Below are 15673 nucleotides of genomic sequence, written 5' to 3'. Positions count from 1 at the left end.
GCCAGTACATCAGGAGACGTGGAGGAGGCCATAGGAGGGCAACAACCCAGCAGTAGGACCGCTACCTCCGCCTTTGTGCAAGGAGGAGCAGAAGGAGCACTGCCAGAGCCCTGCAAAATGACCTCCAGCAGGCCACAAATGTGCATGTGTCTGCTCAAACGGTCAGAAACAGACTCCATGAGGGTGGTATGAGGGCCCGACATCCACAGGTGGGGGTTGTGCTTACATCCCAACACCATGCAGGACGTTTGGCATTTGCCAGAGAACACCAAGATTGGCAAATTCGCCACTGGCGCCCTGTGCTCTTCACAGATGAAAGCAGGTTCACATTTAGCACGTGACAGACGTGACGAGTCTGGAGACGCCGTGGAGAACGTTCTGCTGCCTGCAACATCCTCCAGCATGACCGGTTTGGCGGTGGGTCAGTCATGGTGTGGGGTGGCATTTCTTTGGGGGCCCGCACAGCCTCCATGTGCTCGCCAGAGGTAGCCTGACTGCCATTAGGTACCGAGATGAGATCTTCAGACCCCTTGTGAGACCATATGCTGGTGCGGTTGGCCCTGGGTTCCTCCTAATGCAAGACAATTCTAGACCTCATGTGGCTGGAGTGTGTCAGCAGTTCCTGCAAGAGGAAGGCATTGATGCTATGGACTGGCCCGCCCGTTCCCCAGACCTGAATCCAATTGAGCACATCTGGGACATCATGTCTCGCTCCATCCACCAACGCCACGTTGCACCACAGACTGTCCAGGAGTTGGCAGATGCTTTAGTCCAGGTCTGGGAGGAGATCCCTCAGGAAACCATCCGCCACCTTATCAGGAGCATGACCAGGCGTTGTAGGGAGGTCATACAGGCACGTGGAGGCCACACACACAACTGAGCCTCATTTTGACTTGTTTTAAGGACATTACATCAAAGTTGGATCAGCCTGTAGTGTGGTTTTCCACTTTAATTTTGAGTGTGACTCCAAATCCAGACCTCCATGGGTTGATAAATTGGATTTCCATTGATTATTTTTGTGTGATTTTGTTGTCAGCACATTCAACTATGTAAAGAAAAAAGTATTTAATAAGATTATTTCTTTCATTCAGATCTAGGATGTGTTGTTTAAGTGTTCCCTTTATTTTTTTGAGCAGTATATATATTATATATATATAAATAAAAGTGTGCAGAATTTTTAGGCAACTAAATTACAAAAATAAATTCTCTCAAATCACTTGATTATTCTCAATTTTTAGAGTAAGTGTAACAGATAAGTAACACAAAATGACAATTATATAACATTTTTGGCCTTTCAAAAATATTCAGTGACCAATATAGCCACCCTTATTTTCAATAACTGCCATTAGCCTTCCATCCATGGAGTGTCAGTTTCTTGATCTGTTCACGATCAATTTTTACTGAAGCAGCAACCACAGCCTCCCAAATGCTGTTCAAAAAGGTGTATTGTCTTCCATCACTGTAAATCTCACGTTTGAGAAGGGCCCACAAGTTCTCAATAGGATTTAAGTTAGGTGAGGAAGGGGGCCAGGTCATTATTCAGGCATCTTTGAGGCCCTTGCTGGTTAGCCAAGCAGTGGAATACTTGGATGCATGTGATGGAGCATTGCCCTGCATAAAGATCATGGCCTTGTAGAATGCTGAGGACTTCTTCCTGTACCACTGTTTGATGAGAGAATCTTCCAGAAACTGGCAGTAGGTTTGGGAGTTGAGTTTCAGTCCATCTTCAACCCGAAAAGGTCCAACTACCTCATCCTCAATGATAGCAGTCCATACCAGTACCCCTCCTTCACCTTGCTGGCACCTGACTCAAAGTGGTGCCCTGTGTCCATTACTGATCCAGCCACAGGCCCATCCATTTGGTCCATCAAGAGTCCCTTTCATTTCATCTGGCCATAAAACCTTTGAAAAATCTGTCTTCAGGTATTTCTTTGCCCAATCTTGACGCTTCAAATTATTGAATCTTATTCAGTGTTGGTCTTGTTTCAGTCTTCTTGACCTTGGCCATGTCTCTGAGCACTTGACACCTTGTACTTCTGAACACTCCAGGTAGGTTGCAGTTCTGGAATACGGTGGCACTGGAGGATAATGGGTTCCTGGTAGTTTGACGTTTAATTCTTCTCAAGTCTTTTGCAGTTAATTTGCGCCTTTTCTTCCCCATGCGTTTTTTGCGCCCCAGTTGACTATTCACAACAAAACGTTTGAATGTCCGGTGTTCACACCTCAATAGTTTAGCTATTTAAAGAGTGTCGCATCCGTCTGAAAGGCATTTTACATTTTTGGGCTTTTCAGTGTCAGTTAAATTTATTTTTTGGCCCATTTTACCTGAGGTAATGAGGCTGCCTAATAATTATGCACACCTTGATATAAGGTGTAATTCACTTTGCCACACCCTCCCTCATTACACAAATACATATCACCTGAAAATGATTAAATCCAATAAGCATTCAAGTTTATATGGTTTGGAGTTCGAAAATGTGAATAGAAACAATGATAAGATCAGAATACTCACTTGCCTAATAATTGTGCACGCATTGTAGCTTACCTCTTGGTGTTGATTTTGTCAGGCTTGACTTCAGCTTTCTTGTTGAGGTCCCCCAGGTTAGTAGAGAGGTACAAGTCCTTCACCCCACTGGACACCGCAGGCATCTTCAATGGTGGGTTATATATCAAAATATCACCAGCTCTGTACAATGTTCACATATTCCAGTCCTCACCTCTCTGGAAAGACAAAACAACTGAATCAAATAGCTTTTATTATTATTAGTAACCCCTTGCCTGCCCCATTCAGAGGCCAACGAGGAAGGCCGCCAGAAATGGGTTGGAACTAAAAAATACTGTCAGTTACAACTGTGATAAAGCCGGTGTGGGATAATCAAATGGACGTATGTTTTGAAGTGGCTGTCCTATATCTGAGAGAAATAAGAATAAGACTTTTTAGGATTTGTTTAACAAATGTTTAACCACTTATTTATTTTATTTTTTGCACTAAAGAACTTCCATTCATGTTTTAACCGGTACCGGGCTGCCCACAGACACGTCTAGTGAGGCTGGTACCGGGCTGCCCACAGACACGTCTAGTGAGGCTGGTACCGGGCTGCCCACAGACACGTCTAGTGAGGCTGGTACCGGGCTGCCCACAGACACGTCTAGTGAGGCTGGTACCGGGCTGCCCACAGACACGTCTAGTGAGGCTGGTACCGGGCTGCCCACAGACACGTCTAGTGAGGCTGGTACCGGGCTGCCTACAGTCTTGTGAGGCTTGTGGGCGTCCTAGAGCAAAACAACCGACATGTACACGTTTCGATGGAGGGATCATATGTGTGTGTAGCCTAAACTGTTCAGACGCTACAGACAGAAGTAGGCAGATCGGCCGTACCGACTTCAGACGAGTCCCATGAGGCTTGTGGGGGTCGTAGAGCAAAACAGATTAGTTAGTCATATTATACTATACTGTAAAGTGTTGGTCCCATGTTTCATGAACTGAAATAAAAGATCCCAGAAATGTTCCATATGCACAAAAAGCTTATTTCTCTCAAATTTTATGCACAAATTTGTTTACATCCAAGTTAGTTAGCATTTCTCATTTGCCAAGATAATCCATCCATCTGACAGGTGTGGAATATCAAGAAGCTGATTAAACAGCATGACTATTACACAGGTGCACCTTGTGCAGGGGACAATAAAAGGCCGTTAAAATGTGCAGTTTTGTCCCACAACCCAATGACAGATATCTCAAGTTGAGGGAGCATACAATTGGCATGCAGACGGCAGGAATGTCCACCAGAGCTGTTTCCAGAGAATTGAATGTTCATTTCTCTACCATAAGCTGCCTCCAATGTCAGAATGTCCAACCGGCCTCACAACCGCAGACCACGTGTAACCACGCCAGCCCAGGACCAATATATCTGGTTTCTTCACCTGCGGGATCGTCTGAGACCAGCCATTTGGACAGCTGATGAAACTGTGGGTTTGCGCAACCGAATAATTTCTGTACAAACTGTCAAAACCCGTCTCAGGGAAGCTCAACTACTCGTTGTCCTCACCAGGGTCTTGCCTGACTACAGTTCAGCGTTGTGACCAACTTCAGTGGGAAAATGCTCACGTTTGATGGCCACTGGGACGCTGGAAAAGGGAATACCGGTTTCAATTGTCCAGGACAGATGGCAGACAGTGTGGATGGCGTCGCATGGGTGAGCAGTTTGCTGATTTCAACGTTGTGAACCTAGTGCTCCATGGTGGTAGTGGGGTTATGGTATGGACAAGGTTGGCATAAGCTACAGATGAGCACAATTGCATTTTATCAATGGAAATTTGAATGCACAGAGATAGCGTGACGAGACCCTGAGGCCCATCGTCATGCCATTCATCCACCGCCAACACCTCATGTTTCCACATGATAATTAGGGCTGACCCCATTTAGTCCACTGGTCAATTGTTTGGTTGATAGGCTGTTGGTCGACCAAGATTTATTTAGTCGAGCAGTAGCAAAAAAAATAAATGTTATGGTGTACAAGACACCTGTCTGATTGGCCTGATCCATTGTGGAGGCTGTGGGGATGGAACAGTCCATCACTAAGACATGTGCTACTGAAATTCTATATGGTTATATTACATAAGAACAATGGTGCAACACTAATAAAAATATCATTTTATCCAATACGCCTTCTCCCGTATTGGTTAGCGGTCACTGTCCAGAGTTCTGAAACATCAACAACATCATGTTGAATGGAGCCTTTTCCTGGACCATGTTGCTATGTGGATAATAGCAGAGTTAACCAGCATATTGGTGTTGAGAACAATGCGGCAGAGGCAGCAGTGGAGTGAGGAGACGAGGAAACAGCACTTGCCTTAATTGTCTAAGGAAAGTGAGGCGCGAGGAAACCAACTTAATTAGTTCTATAATCAATAGCCTAAATGTGCCAGGCTTTATAAATCATCCATATCTACAGAACACTGATCCTGCTTCATTTTTTCTCCCCAATTTCGATCTTGTCTCAACACTGGAACTCCCCAATGGCTCGGGAGGCGAAGGTCGAGTCATTCGTCCTCCAAAACATGATCCACCATCGAGTTCATTTGTCACGTCCTCTGCATCCATTTTGCCGTCACAAGTGTTCGGCATTTGTTATAACCAATTTGTTGATGTGATTATGATATGCTATAGATCATGCCCTATTGTTCACGTGCATGCTATGCATACATGTGTCACGTAAAAAGAGCAAGGGTTGAGGGAATCGGGAATGTTTTTCCTAAACAAATTAGGGATTTTGGTAACAGAACTTTTCAGTCAGAAATGGCTGTAATTATGTTACAGCTTCAGCAACATGGACAGCGCGATAAAGACTGTTGATGTTCTGTGGTGGTCGCTGCAGCAGGGACCACCGGTGCTAGTGACAGTCATTCGCTGTCATTTCTTTTAACACAGTGCAGCAAGTCTGAGCACTATCAAATCAATTGCGGTTGGACTCCATCTAGTAATTTGTGTGTCTTAATTATTTCATCAAACAGCGCGCTTAAAGCATCAGACAAGCTCAGTGCATATAGTTGATTTAAAACACATAGGATGGGTCTATATATGGAAAAATACATGTCTTAAAATTTAGACCAATCGATTGGTCGAAAGAACAGACGACTCTCGGTTGACCAAGATTTTTGATAATGGACGGCCCCATGTCGCAAGAATCTCTACACAATTCCTGGAAGCTGAAAATGGCTCAGTTCTTCCATGGCCTGCATACTCACCAGACATGTCACTCATTGAGCATGTTTGGGATTCTCTGGATCGACGTGTACGACAGCATGTTTCGGTTCCCACCAATATACAGAAAGTTCGCACAGCCATTAAAGAGGAGTGGGACAACATTCCACAGGCCACAATCAACAGCCCGATCAAATCTATGCAAAGGAGATGTGTCGTGCTGCATGAGGCAAATGGTGGTCACACCAGATACTGACTGGTTCTTATTCACACCTCTAAAAACACAAAAAGGTTGGGGCATCTGTGACCAACAGATGCATATCTGTATTCCCAGTCATGTGAAATCCATAGATTAGGTCCTAATTTATTTATTGAAATTTACTGATTTCCTTATATGAACTGTAACTCGTAAAAATAAAAAAAAGTTGCATGTTGTGTTTATATTTTTGTTCAGTGTAGAACCATGTTCAATAGGGTTTTGACGTTTTTGTTAGTAAGCGGTTGTTCTCTGAATGCCCAAGCAAAGTACTGTGTTGTGATTTGTATTCCTGCTGGTCAATTTCCAGTGTAACCTTACGTATGATTATCTTTAGCAGTTCAGCATGGAGTAATGCATCCATGCCAGATGTAAACATGAACTGTGCATTTAGCAAGGCTTCCTAGAACGAAACCACAGACAATTTCTTTGACGAAAGTGTAAATATATGTGACATTGGACTTGCTACTAGCTAGTACTTTAGTCCAACTTTAAGTTAGCAAGCCAGGTAGCTTCCTAAGTAATGTTCAACCAGGAAGTGCAGTTGCTAGCCTACCCCCCATCTGTCAAGTTAGTTTGTTAGCAGGATAGCTAGCTTATTAGCTAAACTAGGCTAGCTAGCGTTCACTGTAGTTGTTTACTCGAACAGCCTTTGTCAGCTTATGGATATTTAGCTAGGTAACGACGAAGACGTTATAACCGTAACTATAACGGCGAATAACCTCCAACAGTTATTGCAATGATGAGATAGCAAGTGAATACGTTTAAAAAGAGGAAATAATACAACTTACCATAACGTTGCACTGTTGTCTTGTTCAGTTTTTTCTAGTGTTTTCCGCTGGTTACCACAGCCACAAAGTCAAAATTGGCTATGTCGTAAAATTTTATAAAAACAAAAATGTGTTTTTGGGGCTTAATTCATGGTTAGGTTTAGGTATGTGGTTAGCAGTGTGGTTTATAATCACATTTTAAGAAGATATATTTTAGAAACAGGCGGGGTTTGTGACTGTGTGGCTGTGGTAACTAGTGACGACCCCTAGTCAGCTGACTCCTGATTCCCGGAAGAACTCAAGGGGGCGTATTTGTTCTAAATGGCTTTATCAACAATGTAGAATACACCACTGCTAGAATCAACCCGATTTTTCTAAACAACAACAGTTGCTACGTGAGGCTTATTTGATCGATTAGAAGTTTCGTAATGGTTAGGTTGTTATGAATTTACTGTACTGAAACAGCAGGGAGCAGGTCTCGAACCGTCGACCTTATAGCCCGAAGTCCAGCACGCTATTGACTGTGCCGCAAAAGCATGCTCGAGCGGCAGAGTCGATATCCGCGCTTACAAACTTAAGAGTTATTACAGTACTAACATAAGTGGACGTGGCATTTTGGCCACTTTGTAAAAATCCTGTTGTGCTTGTTTTCTTAATAAGATACAGAAAGAGGACTAACCCGTTTTAGCATGGACATTGCTGGCGCCATTGAAATATTGAACTGGGTGGGGATTCCTATGAGTTGGAGCAATCAGCCATTGAAGAAGACAATTGACAACTTTCAAATGGAGATAGCATGGGCAGTACCACAGATGCTATGGCTACCTCTACCTCTAACTTCCTTCATACTGAACACAGACACAAATGGTATCCACGAGTTCATCTGACTCTGGGGAAGTAGATAAAGAGTCTCATTGCCAACATCCCAAACGTATCGCTTTAAGCTGCACCGCCGGTAATACACTCATGTCCCCGCTCATACATAAAACATCCTCCATTAAGGCTGCAAAGGCATTGGTTCCCTCCTTAAATAGCTTTAATGCCATAAGACTGAAAAAAATGGGGAAAATATTCAAGAAGTAGAGCTGTTAGAGTGGTTAGAGCGTTGGGCCAGTAACCGAAAGGTTGCTGGATTTGAATCCCGAGCTGACAAGGTAAAATCTGTCGTTCTGCCCCTGAACAAGGCAGTTAACCCACTGTTCCTAGGCCGTCATTGTAAATAACAGTTTGTTCTTAACTGAGTTGCCTAGTTAAATAAAGGTTAAATATTTTTTTTTTGAGAAGTAGGGTACTTTATTTTGCACCACTGGATGTGGAAGTTGGATAACTTTCCGCTTCCCCCGGAAGGTCAATCAATCTTATGATTTCCTGTTTGCAGTTTTTCAAAACTACTGACAAGTGCTAAGGCACTAGCTATGTCTTTGTATAATGATTTTGCAGTTGAAATTATTCTTTTTTTAAACCCCTTTTTCTCCCCAATTGGTAGTTACACTCTTGTCCCATCGCTGCAACTCCCGTACGGACTCGGGAGAGGCGAAGGAAGAGCGCCATGCGTTCTCCGAAACACAACCCAGCCAAGCCAAGCCAAGCCACACTGCTAGCTTAACCCAGAAGCCAGCTGCAGCAATGTGTCAGAGGAAACACCATACACCTGGGCACTGTGTCAGTGTGCACTGCACCGAGCCCACCACATGATGGGACAAGGACATCCCTGCTGGCCAAACCCTCCCCTAACCCGGACAACGCTGGGCCAATTGTGCACTGCCCCATGGGTTTCCCGGTCATGGCCAGCTGCAACAGAGTCTGGACCCGAACCAGGATCTCTAGTTGCACAACTAGCACTGTGATGCATTTACATTTATGGAATATATACATTTTAAGACTAAAGTGCCTAATTTTCGAGCACTATATTCACTGGTCATTACGGATAATATGTTTACAATACTTATTTTATTGATTTCCCACCATTTTATAAGTCAAAACACCATAAAATAGAGGAATATATATTTTTATTTTATTTTTTATTTCACCTTTATTTAACCAGGTAGGCAAGTTGAGAACAAGTTCTCGTTTACAATTGCGACCTGGCCAAGATAAAGCAATGTAAGTAACCTAATGTATGTCCCTCTAACTGCTCTGAAAGCCTCTGCTGTTCCTACAGCTATTGTATGCTGTAATCATGTGCCTATGAACCTGATTTATACTGTTGGCACTAAGGCGGTGTGCCCTAGGAGGAAGTCCAGTGTGTGCAGCTCACCCTGCACTAACATAAATAACATGAGCATATCTACTTCTGCGAAGCTTCCCAGTAAAGCAATGAAAACAAGTAATCATCCCAGAAGAAGTAAGTCGCTCTGGATAAGAGCGTCTGCTAAATGACTTAAATGTAAATGTAAGAAAAGTGCTAAAATAACCCACGTTAACATATGTAGCTTAAGAAACAAGGTTCATGAAATCAATAACTTGCTAGTAACATAACATTCATATTTTGACTATCTCTGAAACTCACTTAGATAATACCTTTGATGATACAGTGGTAGCAATACATGGTTATAAGATCTACAATAAATATAGAAATGCCAATGGTGGAGCTGTTGATATTTATATTCAGAAGCACATTCATGTAAAGATTAGAGAGGATCTCATGTTAAATACTGTTGAAGTAATATGGCTACAGGTTCATCTGCATCACCTAAAGCCCATTCTGGTGGGAAGCTGCTATAGACCACCAAGTGCTAACAGTCAGTATCTGGATAACATGTGTGAAATGCTTGGTAATGTATGTGATATCAACAGAGAGGTATATTTTCTGGGTGATTGAAATATTGACTGGCTTTCATCAAGCTTCCCACTCAAGAAAAAGCTTTAAACTGTAACCAGTGCCTGCAACCTGGTTCAGGTTGTCAGTCAACCTAGCAGGGTAGTTACAAACAGCACAGGAATGAAATCATTAACATGCATTGATCACAGTATCCAGATCCCTTGGAAGTAGTGATCACAATATAGTAGCCATATCTAGGACAACCAAAGTTCTAAAGGCTGGCCCTAATATAGGGTATAAGATGTCATGCAATACGTTTTGTAGGGATTCCTATGTTGTTGATGAAAATAATATTTGTTGGTCTATGGTGTGTAATGAAGAGCAAACAGACACAATTATGACATTTCTTATTCCAGTTACTAATAAGCATGCACCCATAAAGAAAATGACTGTAAAAACTGTTAAATCCCAGTGGATTGATGAGGATTTGAAAAAATGGTATGGTTGAGAGAGATATGGCAAATAAGTCTGGCTGCACAACCGATTGGCAAACGTATTGCAAATTGAGAAATTATGTGACTAAACTAAATAAAAAGAAGAGGAAACTACACTATGAAACAAAGATAAATGACACAAAGAATGATAGTAAAAAGCTTTGGAGCAACTTAATTGACATTTTGGGAAAAAAGGCAAACTCAGCTCCCTCGTTCATTGAATCAGACGGCTCATTCGTCACAAAACTAACTGATATTGCCAACTACTTTAATATTTTTTTCATTGGCAAGATTAGCAAAGGTAGGCATGACATGCCAGCAACAAACGCTGACACTACACATCCAAGTATATCTGACCAAATTATGAAAGAGAAGAATTGTAATTTTGAATTCGGTAAAGTGAGTGTGGAAGAGGTGAACAAATTATTGTTGTCTATCAACAATGACAAGCTACAGCTTGGATGGAAAATTACTGAGGATAATAACGGATGATATTGCAAATTCTATTTTCCATATTTTCAATTTAAGCCAACTAGAAAGTGTGTGCCCCCAGGCTTGGAGGGAAGCAAAAGTCAATCCGCTACCTACAAATAGTAAAGCCCCCTTTACTGGCTCAAATAGACAACCAATCAGCCTGTTACCAACCCTTAGTAAACTTTTGGAAATAATTGTGTTTGACCAGGTACAATGCTATTTTGCAGTTAACAAATTGACAACAAACTTTCAGCATGCTTATAGGGAAGGACATTCAACAAGCACAGCACTTACACAAATGACTGAGAGAAATTGATGATAAAAACATTGTGAGGGCTGTTTTGTTAGACTTCAGTGCGGCTTTTGACATTATCGATCATGGTCTGCTGCTGGAAAAACGTATGTGTTATGGCTTTGCACCCCCTGCTATATTGTGCATAAAGAGTTACCGGTCTAACAGAACACAGAGGTTGTTCTTTAATGGAAGCCTCTCCAATATAATCCAAGTAGAATCAGGAATTCCCCAGGGCAGCTGTCTAGGCCCCTTACTTTTTCAATCTTTACTAATGACGTGCCACTGGCTTTGAGTAAAGCGTGTCTATGTATGCAGATGACTCAACACTAAACATGTCAGCTACTACAGCGATTGAAATGACTGCAACACTTAACAAAGAGCTGCAGTTAGTTTCAAAGTGGGTGGCAAGGAATGTTAGTCCTAAATATTTCCAAAACTAAAAGTATTGTATTTGGGACAAATCATTAATTAAACCCTAAACCTCAACTAAATCTTGTAATAAATAATGTGGAAATTGAGCAAGTTGAGGTGACTAAACTGTTTGGAGTAACCCTGGATTGTAAACTGTCATGGTCAAAACATTGATACAACAGTAGCTAGAAGTCTGCCTATAATAAAGCTCTGCTCTACCTTCTCAACAGCACTATCAACAAGGCAGGTCCTACAGGCCCTAGTTTTGTCGCACCTGGACTACTGTTCTGTCATGTGATCAGGTGCCACAAAAAGGGACTTAGGAAAATTGCAATTGGCTCAGAACAGGGCAGCACAGCTGTTCCTTGGATGTACACAGAGCTAATATTAATAATATGCAAGTCAATCTCTCCTGGCTCAAAGTGGAGGAGAGATTGACTTCATCACTACTTGTATTTATGAGAGGTATTGACATGTTGAAACTCACAAAGCTGTCTGTTTGAACTTCTGGCGCACAGTACACCCATGTATACCCCACAAGACATTCCACAAGAGGTCTCTTGACAGTCCTCAAGTCCAGAACAGACTATGGGAGGCACACAGTACTACACTGAGCCATGACTACATGGAACTCGATTCCACATCAAGTAACTGATGCAAGCAGTAATACACGTTATGGAACAGCTGGGACTATGAAGCAACCAAACATAGGCACAAACACACACGTAAACATTGATTTTGTACTGTAGATATGTGGTAGTGGTGGAGTAGGGGCCTGAGGTCACACAGTGTGTTGTGAAATCTGTGAATGTATTGTAATGTTTTAAAATTGTATAAACTGCCTTAATTTTGCTGGACCCCAGGAAGAGTAGTGGCTGCCTTGGCAGTAACTAATGGGGATCCATAATAAATACAAATACAAATACACAGAGCAGTTAGGAGGAGCCCAGTGAAGCTGCTCTTCCTCTGCATGATGCCTCAGTCACAGAGTTTCTAAACCCAGAGGCGCAGCATCGCGAGACTTCCGGGAGCAGTTGCGAAGCAGACCACACAGATCAGATGTGGTCTGCTTCCTGGTTTGGGAATTGAGAAATTAATGAGAGAAGTGAAAAATGATTCTCGAAATTCTTCTCAAAATCTAAATGGACAACCTACTCTGAACAAAAATATAAATGCAACATGTAAAGTGCTGGTCCCATGTTTCATGAGCTAAAATAAAAGATCCCAGAAATGTTCCATACGCACAAAAAGCTTATTTCTCTAAAAAAAAAATTACATCCCTCTTAGTGAGCATTTCTCCTTTGCCAAGATAATCCGTCTACCTGACAGATGTGACATATCAAGAAGCTGATTAAACAGCATGTTTATTACACAGGTGCACCTTGTGCTGGGGGACAATAAAAGGCCACTCTAAAATGTGCAGTTTTGTCACACAACACAATGCCACAGATATCTCAAGTTTTCAGGGAGTGTGCAATTGGCATGCTGACTGCTGGAAAGTCCACCAGAGCTGTTGCCAGAGAATTTAAAGTAAATGTATTTTCCATAAGCCACCTCCATCGCCTCTTTAGAGAATTTGTCAGTACGTCCAACCAGCCTCACAACCTCAGACCACGTGTGACCACGCCAGCCCAGGACCTCAACATCCGGCTTCTTCGTCTGAGACCAGCCACCCGGACAGCTGATGAAACTGAGGAGCATTTCTGTCTATAATAAAGCCCTTTTGTGGGGAAAAACTCATTCTGATTGGCTGGGCCTTGCTCCCCAGTGGGTGGGCCAGTCTCCCAAGTGAGTGAGCCTATGCCCTCCCAGGCCTACCCATGGCTGCGCCCCTGCCCCATTCAGGTGAAATCCATGGAATAGGGCCCAATTAATTTATTGAAATTGACTGATTTCCTTATATGAACTGTAACTCAGTAAAATCATTGAAATTGTTGCATGTTGCGTTTATATTTTTGTTCAGTATAGATGATTCGAGACAATGTCTTAAGTAGTTGAACATGTTATTACTCCAACCTTGTGAAAGTGACCAACTGACACGTTTTCATTTTCATCAAGGGTCACTCCCCTTCCCTCTACATTTCTTTGTTAGGTAAATCTCCTCTCTGCATTTCAGTCAAATGTTTTTCAGCCATGTAAAAACCCTTCAGACCTTTTCAGCCAACCCTGGGTTGAACAGCAGTACAACAGGGAGGATGTCACCAAGTTAATTCCCCAAGGTCATGGATCATATTCTTTATTCACTCTTCAGGCCTGTTGTCCTATTGTGTTTACTTGATCTATCAGTAATATAATCTCAGCAAAAAAAGAAACGTCCCTTTTTCAGGACCCTGTCTTTCAAAGATAATTCGTAAAAATCCAAATAACTTCACAGATCTTCATTGTAAAGGGTTTAAACACTGTTTCCCATGCTTGTTCAATGAATCATAAACAATTAATGAACATGCACCTGTGGAACGGTCGTTAAGACACTAACAGTTTACAGATGGTAGGCAATTAAGGTCATAGTTATGAAAACCTAGGACACTAAAGAGGCCTTTCTACTGACTCTGAAAAACACCAAAAGAAAGATGCACAGGGTCCCTGCTCATCTGCGTGAACGTTCCTTGGGCATGCTGCAAGGAGACATGAGGACTGCAGATGTGGCCAGGGCAATAAATTGCAATGTCCGTACTGTGAGACGCCTAAGACAGCGCTACAGGGAGACAGGACAGACAGCTGATCGTCCTCGCAAGGGCAGACCATGTGTAACAACACCTGCACAGGATCTGTACTTCCGAACATCACACCAGCGGGACAGGTTCAGGATGGCAACAACAACTGCCGAAGTTACACCAGGAATGCACAATCCCTCCATCAGTGCTGACTGTCCGCAATAGGCTGAGAGTGGCTGGACTGAGGGCTTATAGGCCTGTTGTAAGGCAGGTCCTCACCAGACATCACAGGCAACATTGTCGCCTATGGGCACAAAACCCACCGTCGCTGGACCAGACAGGACTGGCAAAAAGTGCTCTTCACTGACGAGTCGTGGTTTTGTCTCACCAGGGGTGATGGTCGGATTCACTTTTAATGTCAAAGGAATGAGCGTTACACCGAGGCCTGCACTCTGGAGCGGGATCAATTTGGAGGTGCAGGGTCCGTCATGGTCTGGGGCGGTGTGTAACAGCATCATCGGACTGAGCTTGTTGTCATTGCAGGTAATATCAACGCTGCGCATTATAGGGAAGACATCATCCTCCCTCATGTGGTACCCTTCCTGCAGGCTCATCCTGACATGACCCTCCAGCATGACAATGCCACCAGCCATACTGCTCATTCTGTGCGTGATTTCCTGCAAGACAGGAATGTCAGTGTTCTGCCATGGCCAGCGAAGAGCCCGGATCTCAATCGCATTGAACACGTCTGGGACCTGTTGGATTGGAGGGTGAGGGCTAGGGCCATTACCCCCAGAAATGTCCGGGAACTTGCAGGTGCCTTGGTGGAAGAGTGGGGTAACATTTCACAGCAGGAACTGGCAAATCTGGTGCAGTCCATGAGGAGGAGATGCACTGCAGTGCTTAATGCAGCTGGTGGCCACACCAGATACTGACTGTTACTTTTAATTTTGACCCCCCTTTGTTCAGGGACACATTATTCAATTTCTGTTAGTCACACATCTGTGGAACTTGTTCAGTTCATGTCTCAGTTGTTGAATCTTGTTATGTTCATACAAATATTTACACATGTTGTTTGCTGAAAATAAACGCAGTTGACAGTGAGAGGACGTTTCTTTTCTTGCTGAGTTTAGTTGGGTTACAATATTTGGGTGTCTACAAGGTGTTTTGTGGGGAGAATCTGATATAATATGGTTGTAGTTACTGTTAATATTAGTCTGGCTGATACCAAATTTAACGTCCCAACCCATGCCCACTATTATTCTCTGTTCTGTTAATTTCCCCTATTCACTCTGTCCTTCCCTCCCTGTTCATTTTATTTTATGTGGCTCTCAAACTGGAAGAAAATTCTCAACAATCATTTTTACAGGCTAAATTCCTGTCCAATCATTCAAAATGGTTAAATTTCCGTTTCATTACAAGGGTTCTATTTCTTGCTGTAAATGTTTTTACATTCAGAGTCTGGAAAGACTGTTTTGATGTTGTCGGCACGATGCGTTGATAATGAAGGGGGCGGTGCTTTTACTGGTTGGTTCTCTGTGTCTTTCTCACTCCAACACCCACAGCCACGCCCCCGAACACAGCCCCCAAACACAGCCCCCGAATACAGCCCACGAACACAGCCCCCGAATACAGCCTCCGACCCCCTACCATTACAGCTGTTGGATTTTTATTTCCAAACAATGAGACGTCTCCCACCAGGAAAAATATATATTTGAGAGAACCAATCAATGTGTCCGCAAAATATCGGAGCAAAGATTGCATTAGCAAACGGCCTCCTTTTCAGACCAGTGAGTCACAGCTCTTCCTCGCTGTGTGGTCTCGTCAGCCAGGCTAGTTCAATATATCCAGTGTTGA

General features: G+C 43.0%; 1 protein-coding gene across 1 annotated transcript in view; it reads right to left on the bottom strand.

The window, feature by feature from the left end:
• Window positions 1-6914, bottom strand: part of LOC115167432 (ubiquitin carboxyl-terminal hydrolase 8) — a 38361-nt gene extending 31447 nt beyond the window's left edge. The window contains exons 1-2 of the mRNA XM_029721847.1: window positions 6749-6914; window positions 2546-2721 (exon numbers count right to left, since the gene is read on the bottom strand). Of these exons, the coding sequence (XP_029577707.1) occupies window positions 2546-2649 (104 nt within the window). The 5' untranslated portion in view covers window positions 2650-2721; window positions 6749-6914. The remainder of the gene's footprint in view (window positions 1-2545; window positions 2722-6748) is intronic.
• Between the last annotated feature and the right edge of the window lie 8759 nt (window positions 6915-15673).

This window comes from Salmo trutta, chromosome 29 (genome assembly GCF_901001165.1).
Source record: "Salmo trutta chromosome 29, fSalTru1.1, whole genome shotgun sequence".
NCBI classification, from domain to species: Eukaryota; Metazoa; Chordata; class Actinopteri; order Salmoniformes; family Salmonidae; genus Salmo; species Salmo trutta.
The sequence above is the reverse complement of the archived record's forward strand: the minus strand, read 5'-3'. Positions and strand labels throughout refer to the sequence as shown.